General features: G+C 30.7%; 1 protein-coding gene across 1 annotated transcript; it reads left to right on the forward strand.

Moving 5' to 3' along the window:
- The first annotated feature begins 2262 nt into the window (after positions 1 to 2262).
- On the forward strand, positions 2263 to 6473 carry LOC120128842 (ubiquitin carboxyl-terminal hydrolase 3-like). Its single transcript, XM_039146465.1, has 10 exons — positions 2263 to 2369; positions 2559 to 2690; positions 2823 to 2861; positions 3441 to 3546; positions 3930 to 3988; positions 4099 to 4122; positions 5714 to 5764; positions 5966 to 6014; positions 6161 to 6237; positions 6351 to 6473. The coding sequence occupies exons 1-10, from the start codon at positions 2295 to 2297 to the stop codon at positions 6444 to 6446; spliced, it is 708 nt and encodes a 235-aa protein (XP_039002396.1). The 5' UTR covers positions 2263 to 2294; the 3' UTR covers positions 6447 to 6473.
- Positions 6474 to 9014: the final 2541 nt, after the last annotated feature.

The raw sequence follows: 9014 nt of genomic DNA on the forward strand, positions 1-9014 counted from the left end.
AGAGACTTCCAGAAACTTCAACTTGTATTTTTAAGATCATTCTACTAGGAGTCTCAATCTTGACTTTGTTAGGACTTGTATCCTAGAAAACTCATTTTAGTCTTTCTCAGGATTGTTTCCCTATAAACTTCAGCTTGGTCTTTTTTAAGACCGTTCCTCTAGGAACCTCAATCTTGACTTTCTTAGGACTTTTATCCTATAAAGTTCAATTTAGTCTTCCTCAAGATTGTTTCCATAGAAACCTTAGCTTTGTATTTTCTAAGATTTTTCTTCAAGGAACATCATTCTTGATTTTCTTAGAACATGTCTCCTGGTAATTTCAATATCGACTCTCTTGGGGTTTGTATTCTAGAAAGTTTAATTTTGTCTCTTTTAGAGATTATTTCTTTAGAGACCTCGATCTCATCTTTCTTAAGATCATTTCTCTAGACATCAAGTTTAATCTTGTCTTTTTAAAAGACTGTCTCTTTAGAGAATCATTTATTTGGAAGTCTTAATTTATGTTTACCTTAGTCCTGAGTAGATGTAGAAGTATGCATGTGTGATTTGCATGCTTTCATATATTAAGAAACGATGGCTCTCGAAGTAATAAGTTGATTGTTTGTATGTTGGATATATAATCCATACATGAAGTAGATGTATTTATAGATATGAAATTATAACTCAATCAAAGAGTTAAAAAGTATAATCTCAATGAAATTATATTTTATTTATGAAAAGAAACGTGGTTATGAGTCATTTGTAAAGAAAAATTATGTAATTATTATTGTCATAACCATTTTTTATTATGCATTTTTTTATTTTTTTTTTAAAAAAACGTTTTTATTTTGTGGTTTATAATGGAACATTGATATAAAATGATCACACGAGATGCACATATGAAACCCAAAGAGATATTTTATGACAAGATATTAGATAAAAGTTACAAGTAATTTTTTTTTTAATAATTTCATATGTTTGGAAGTTCAATCATGATACTTTAGTGAAATAACTCATTGAATTAAATAACAAAAGTGTAATTAATAGACCAAAAGTCAGAATTTAATTACTTATTATTTCAGTCTACATCATGTAAGTCCAAATGATTACTTCGCAAGGTCAATATAACTCATGAATAGATGTGTGTTAAATTATGAACAAATTGAAAGTTCTGGATGAGAAATGGAAAAGAAAATAGGAAAAAATTGAGTGATGAAAATGAAACTAGCCAAAAGATGGGTGACCAATCTAGTAATTTACCATTATGTTTTCACTTTCACTTGTAATTGGGGGTGAGCATCCGATTCATTCAAGTTGACGAGTCTTATTTTATAACTTAAAGGTAACTTGAAAATTTTCAAGTCGAATCGAGTTGTTTGAGTTTCTATATAAATTTAATTATAACTATTTATAATATTATGAAACAAATCGATTCTAATTCTCTGACTCTAACCATATACGATATATATAACTTCATATTCTTTTCACATCATAATGTTATTTATGTATAAAATAGAATCTAAATTTACAAAATATATTTACAATATTATATTTTAAAAAAGATATTTTGAGAGTAAAATATTGATGAGAGTATAAATGAGTCAATGAATTGATGGGAAAAAAGAATATGTAGACAATTACAATCAAAAGACCAAATTAAGTAAAATTTAAAATTAAATGACTGAACTATAAAAAGAGTACATTCTAGTAAAAATAGAAATTGAAGTTAAATAGGTATTATATAGTGATATAGGAGCATATGGTTCGAATTTAATCAAAACAAACTTAAAACGAATGATGAATTGAAAAATAAGAAAATTATAAAAAATTGAAGGACTAAATTAAAAATAAATCATTGTCATCAATAAAAGTAATTGAAGGTATATAAATATTTTACGATAGTTTAAAAGTATGTGTCAAATTTTATAAAATAAATTTAAATTAAAAGAGTAATTGAAGAAATAAGGAAATTAAAAAATAAATCGTAAAACTGTCAAAATATTAATTTAGATTTTTAATTTATTGCGTCATTCAAAAATTTTAAATTTTAACTTGAATCAAATTTATAATCTGAATTAAATAACTTAAGTTGATTTAAATAACTCAAAACTAAAAGTTTTTTTTTTTTTTTTTAAGTTGAATAGCGTTTAATAAGATTAAAAAACCAGGCAGGGCAGATGATGAAAATCGAAAAAAACAATATATAAAGCAAGAGAAAAAGAATCAACCGACTCGTGTTCCAGACTTCCCGTTCTCTTCGATCTCATCTCCATCTCTCAAACGCTTACAAAACTCAGAAACCACTAGCTAAGAAAATGGCAACTCCAGAAGAAAGTCCTGCTGCTAAGAGATGGCTTCCTCTCGAAGCTAACCCTGATGTCATGAACCAGGTTCTTTTACTTGTAATGTTTGGTTACCGAGAAAAGATCGGAAAATGAAGTGAACATTTAAGAACACGTATTTCTTTTTTTTTTCTGGATTTGCGGCAACTGGATAGGGAGTTAGGGTTTTACGATTCTACGCTGATAGTTGCATTTAGTGTAAATTCCAAGAAAATCATAGTATTTGTATTTCTGCAGTTTCTATGGAATCTGGGTATACCAGAGACTGTGACAGAGTGCTGCGATGTTTACGGCTTGGATGATGAACTCTTAGCAATTGTTCCTCAGCCTGTTCTTGCTGTGCTTTTTCTTTATCCAATAACTTCTCAGGTGTCTTCATTTGAAAAAATTATTTCCTTCCTCCAGCTTAGTTGTCGGGCCATTTCTTCTTCTAAATAACTTCACTTATACACTTAATTACGATACAATATTTTTTTCTGTTTCTGTGGTTCTCTTTTTCAGACTGAAGAAGAGAGATTGCACCAAGATAATGAGAAAAGGGTAAGTGCAATGCGGTTTGTTTTATAATCTGATATTCTTTTCTAGCTCCAGTTTTGTATCTAGCTGTTTCTATGAGGTTCCGAATTCAGAAATATTTAGACCATGAATTATTGTAATTTAAATTGTACAAACTGGAACTCATTGAATGGCCTAAGTGATTAAAGGAATTTTTGTTCTCTCCTGGGTTTGAGCAGCTGCGTCTACATGGCTTCTGTGCATTGTCAATTGCTAAGTAAGATTATGAACATATACTACCTTGTAATCATCCCAGACTATGAAAATCTTGTACAAACTGTTAGTTATGCCTTATAATTGCTAGAGGTTATGGTCTCTTCGTGTAAAAGATCACTCAAGTACAATATTTAGACTGGCTACACTATTAGATGATACAACGTGCTGAACTGAAAAAGAGAAATAGGAAAGCTTTCTTAAGAGAATGCAAAATTTTAAGTTCAAAGTTTAATTTTTTTTTCTTGACTTTCCTAAAACAAAAATAATAGATGTACTACATGATTTGTCATTTTTCAGAACTATGTATGATACAATTATATCTGTTTATCTTTTTTGTTTTGGTTGTAGAATGTTAGCAGTAAAGTTTATTTCATGAAACAAACTGTGGGAAACGCTTGTGGAACAATTGGGCTTCTTCACAGTGTTGGAAATATTACATCAGAAATCAAGCTCCGTAAGTCGGGTCTAATATTCGCTGTTTATTGAGGAATAACGCTCATTTTCATATTCGTCTTATTGTCATTCACGAAGCGTGCTTAGTGATGTTTGCTCATTTTTACATATATCAGTTTAATAGGGATGTGTCTGCTTTCATGCTGTCATGGGATGGAATAATCGTTGATGGAAGTTTGATATTTTTAAGACATGTTGTGTCCATTGTCCATGAGTAGACTTCTTTACTGTTTCATTTTTCTTCTTAAAATGAAGAACTGAATTCTATTGAGTTCTTCTAGCCTCTAGGTACAAAGCATGTAGTATTAACATCAATGCTTCCTGTGAACCCTGAACTTAAGGGTACTTGGTAGTTATTATCCTATTTTTTCTTGTCTTTTTCAGAAGAGGGATCCTTTTTGGATAGGTTTTTTAAATCTACAGCAACCATGGATCCGTTGGAGGTTCTACTTCTACTTCTCTCTGATCTCTGCATACACGCGGGTGTGTGCTTTTCCCTGCATGTTTATGTGATATCTGATTGCTGAATTCAAATTGGTGTATGCTTCCACAGCGTGCTGCGTTTCTTGAGAAAGATGTGGAAATCTGTGTTTTAAAAAGCGTGCCTGAGGCGCTAGGCGAGGCGAGGCGTTTAGAAAAAAGCCTCTGACCACCAAGGCGGCGGCGAGTACATGAGGCGGCGATTCAGTCGTCGGAGGCGGCGAGAGGCGACGAGGCGACGCTTTTAGCGATTCACGTACAATGACCCATTTTTAAATTTTGGGTCTGGGCTCGATTTTCTTCCAACAGTCAGACCTTTTAATCTTCCAACAGTCAGACCTTTTAAATTCCAATTACTTACATTAATGTATTCCTGGAACTTTGAACTGTCTCTTGACCTTCTAACGTCCAATTTTTTAATTACTGTATGTCCATAAATCATGATCCAAGCTCTCTAGTTTCTCCGATGCATACCCTGGAGCTTCTTTTCCCTCCTAAAATTTTCTCTCCCTCCTCCATTCATGCTTAATTCAGCGAATGTTCTACGTTGAAGTTGAAAGCAGACTCCTTTCTCAGTTTCTCCTATCTCCTTTCTCGATTTTCTCCATTAAGGTAAGTCTTAATTTTAAAATTTGTATCACTGTAGTGTATGTACAATTTGCTTTTCTTTTCCCCTCCACTCCTACATGGTTAATTTACTTCACTGTAATTTGTTTAATTGCTTCATCTTCAATGTAATTTGTTTAATTGTTTATATATTGGAAGACACAAGCTTTCTTTATCGGTTATCACAGCTGTAGATATATAATCCGCTTCATTGTTAAGGCGATCTGCTTACTTGTTATTTTTGTTAAGGTAATCTGTTTAATTGTTTATCTATAATATGTTTAATTGTTAGGTAATCTGTTTAGAATTTAAATATATAATCATTAAGGTTTTCGCCATTAAGGTATTTGTTTAGATAATCTGTTCATAGAAATATAGAATTTACTCATTTTAGGCTTTTAAGCACAATGTAAATATGTAATTTGTTTATAGATAATCCTGCTCAATATGCATTCTGTTTAATTTATAGATTCTGTTTATAGTTTTCTGTTTTTAATCTGTTAGTTATAATATGTTAGTTTACTGTTTTTATTGCTAATTTGTTAGTTATAATCTGTTTTTTATGCTTTTCCAAAAAAAAAGCTTACTGTTTATATTGCTAATCTGTTAGTTTATAGATATATAATCTGTTAGTTTTCTGTTTTCAGTCTATTGCTAATCTGTTTTTACTTCATACACATCATATAAATTCTGTTTATAAATATATAATTTGTTAGTTTTCTGTTTTGATACATTTTGTTGTTATGTATTTTTTGCTATGTATTGTATTTTATGTTTTTATAGATTGCTGCTATGTTTATTTAGATAGTTAGATTGTTTTTCTAAAATGGCCACCGACGATGCTATCGGTTCCGCTGATGATGCAATTGATCCGAGGAGGAAATATAGTATACCTATGCTACTTGGTGTTTTTGCTTATTAAGTTGTTTTGTGTGTTTGAGATATGGTTATAAAATATTTATAAATGTTTTGTAAAATTAAGCGCCTCGCGTACGTGAATCTCTCGCCTCAAAGCGTCTCAAAAAATTGAGGCTCTCGGGTAGCTAATCGCCTTGGAGCGCCTCACGCCTTTTAAAACACAGGTGGAAATGGAAGTTGCTCACTCGGTAGCAGCTTCTGCTGGTGAAACAGAGGTAAATTTATTCCAAGTAATCTCTTTCTCTGCTTGATTCCTTTTAAGTGTTAAATTAGTACATTTTTCGACGTTTGGGTAGATATAGCTCTGTACAATATGTAATCAAGATTCTTTTATTTTCGAGCAATACGGTTTATATACGCTTGTGTATTTTGTCTAATCCCATGTCCTTTGTTCTGCCTTGCCAATTTTTCGACAGGCTTCTGACAATGTGGACACTCACTTTATCTGCTTCACATGTGTTGATGGTACATATCGTCTCTCATTTCAAATATAAAGAAACAGAAAATGAATGGAAAAGACGATTTGAATTGCTTGATCAGAGTTGATTCTGATCTTACTTGTAGTTGTTTACAGTGCTTCGGTCTTAAACTTTTTTGTGTCGTTAACGTAGGGGAACTTTATGAACTTGATGGAAGAAAGTCTGGACCAGTATCCCACGGTCCTTCCTCGCCGAGTAGCTTGTTGCAGGTTTGTGTCGATGTTAAAAAGTAAATTCGATTTGCGTCTTCAAAAGTAGTTGAATGGCAAATATATTGGTATAGAGGAGTGTGTTTTGAGTGTAACTGGTGTGATAACAACAGGATGCTGCGAAAGTGATAAAGGGGATGATCCAGAAAAATCCAGAGTCGCTCAACTTCAATGTCATTGCACTTACGAAGGTGGCAGCTACAGTTTAGTCACCAATTCAAAACTGTTGCAGCATAGTATGAAACTTGGTGAATCAAAAGTTTGAGTTTTTGTTTCTCAACAATGCGTGTTAATGTTTGGAGAGGATATTAGAATTTGCTTCCTCTATAAATGAATAATATTTGCAAGAGAAAACTGCAAATTATTAAATTCCCAGCTTTCATTACATCTTTTGGAATTCAAACAAGGTTGGATGTTGGCTTGCCTTTATCATATAATTTCCCTGATTTATATCATCTGTTCATCTTAAATGTTAAAAAAAAATGTTAAGAATTGTTTGGTAATGGTATTATTCTTTATGGCTAAACTATGCATTTAGTACATAAGATATCAATTTTCCGTTTTAGTATCTAAACTTTTAAGTTTTTTTCAAAATCATAATGTTTCGTCTTTCATTTCATTTTGGTATCTTGTTAAAAATTTAACGCATTTGTTATCTAAAATATAAGTTTTTGTTCATTTTAACATCTAAAATGAAACATAGACTTAAGTTTTTAACAACAAGTATTAAAATAAAATAAAAAATCTTTATTTTTATATTTTTATGATATATTTTTCTCTATTTCTATGACACAACTTTTAAAATATAGTGTTGAAGTTTGGAACGTGAAAATATGAAAGTAAGAGTCAACTTAGAATAAATGATAGGCGGTACTTACAGGCAAAATATGAACCGTCGTTTGACCGTACAACGCTCGTGCGCCTTCCTTCAGGCAGGTTGACGCCGCCTTATGCTCTTTCCATGTCGACGTGCTCTTCTTTTTTTATCATCTGTTTAATTTCTTATGTCATTGCTACGCGATCAACATAAATGATTATACATTATTAAATCCGTTCTTTATCTGATGCTACGGTCTTCTGCTTCAATTTGTTTTACTCTATATTATTGCTTTCGTGTCGTAGAAATATTTTTAGATATGTCACTAAAATGTTATATTATAATTGAATTTAAAATGATTCTAGTAAATTTAGATAACTATTGAAGAATTTGTTGGTTCAGGGTCGAGGGTGGTCCGGGGGGTCTTTGAAGGCTTTATTTGGTGGTTCAAGCTTTAAATCCAAGTTTAAGGCTGTGAATCGAGGGTTTAGAGGGTTTAGGGTTTATTTAGACTCATTTTTATTAATTTCAGTTGTATTTTTAATTTGCTTTAATTTAATCCTTGCTATGTTTAAATTTTTCTCCTTTCAATATGTATTTTACTAATCTTTTAATTTAGTCATAGTTTAATTGGTTAGGATTAATAATTAGAACCTTCATTTTAGTTTAAACTTACGTTAGTCTTTTAATTTAAGTGAATTTTTAATTTGGTCATCGCTTTTATATCTGAGGTTCCATATTAATTATACGATCTAATCATATGTTAAATTTGGTTAGGATTAATAGTTAGAGCCTTCATTTTAGATAAATTTCACCTTAGTCTTGTAATTTAGATGAATTTTTAATTTGACATTGCTTTTATGCCCGAGGTTCCGCATTAATTATTCGATTAAACAAATTGTAAAATTGATTAGGTTTAATATTAGAGCCTTCATATAGGGTCTAATTTCATCATAGTCCTTTTATTTAAGAGAATTTTTAATATGGTCATCGCTTTTATGGAGGTTCCATTTTAACTAATTGATTCAATAAGGTGCTAAAATTAGAGCCTACATTTTAGGTTTAATCCATTAGGTCTTTTAAAATTTATAATTTGACACTTTAGTTGGAGGGAAGCCTTAATTAACTAACTTAGTTTAATTAGGTTCAATAATTGATTGTTTGTCTGCATTATTCTCGGGGTGACCACTGTTGATTCCCGAAGTAAATCAACATCTTTTTCAAAATCTTGTATCATGTTTTTTAAATTATTAAGGCAATATTTATTTATTGGGGTTAATAATGAAACTTCTAATTGTGCTTGAGGGTATTCGTTATTATTCATAATAAATTAATATCCTTTTTAAATTTGCATACATAATATGTTTTAAATTAAATAAAACTTCGAACTCATATTTTAAAATTTTAAAACATAGAATAATCGACTAGGAACAAATTTTTTAGTGTTGTTGGGTGTTAATCCATCCTCACGCGTAACTGACTCTCTAACATGAATTCTGATTTCACATACCGAAACATGTAAATTTTTAATAAAATAAAAATATTTTATTAAAATTACTCGATTTTAAGTGTTCATATCTCACTTTAAAAATGATTGGTGGTGGCTCTCATGTTTTCAAAAGCCGTTACGACACTAACTAAAAATATTAGGTTGTGTCCATTCTAAAATGTTATGTCTAAAATATTACAAACAAGATAATATTTTAGGTTTCATAAAATCTAAATCTAAAATGTTAGGTTTTTTATAATATTTTTATGAAGTTTGTTTTTATTATTTTTTAACCGAATTTAAGTTGTACCACAAAATCACCCAATTTATGCGAAAGAAGAAGAAAAAAGTTTCCATTTAAGAAAAGGTGTACGAATGAAACAATAAAGAACCTTTGTATACACAGCCAAACAACTCTCATTCTTCGTTTTGAAGTTATTAATATTCCTTCCTAAATCGGGCAACTTACTA

Source organism: Hibiscus syriacus, unplaced genomic scaffold (genome assembly GCF_006381635.1).
Source record: "Hibiscus syriacus cultivar Baekdansim isolate YM2019G1 unplaced genomic scaffold, ASM638163v2 tig00110482_pilon, whole genome shotgun sequence".
Classification (NCBI taxonomy): Eukaryota; Viridiplantae; Streptophyta; class Magnoliopsida; order Malvales; family Malvaceae; genus Hibiscus; species Hibiscus syriacus.

Excerpts from the sequence above, each read along its gene's own strand:
- LOC120128842 (XM_039146465.1), top strand. The coding sequence starts at position 2,295 with ATGGCAACTCCAGAAGAAAGTCCTGCTGCTAAGAGATGGCTTCCTCTC. Across the intron at positions 5,765-5,965 it reads CTTCTGCTGGTGAAACAGAG|GCTTCTGACAATGTGGACAC; the intron begins GTAAATTTATTC and ends ATTTTTCGACAG. Across the intron at positions 6,238-6,350 it reads CGCCGAGTAGCTTGTTGCAG|GATGCTGCGAAAGTGATAAA; the intron begins GTTTGTGTCGAT and ends TGATAACAACAG.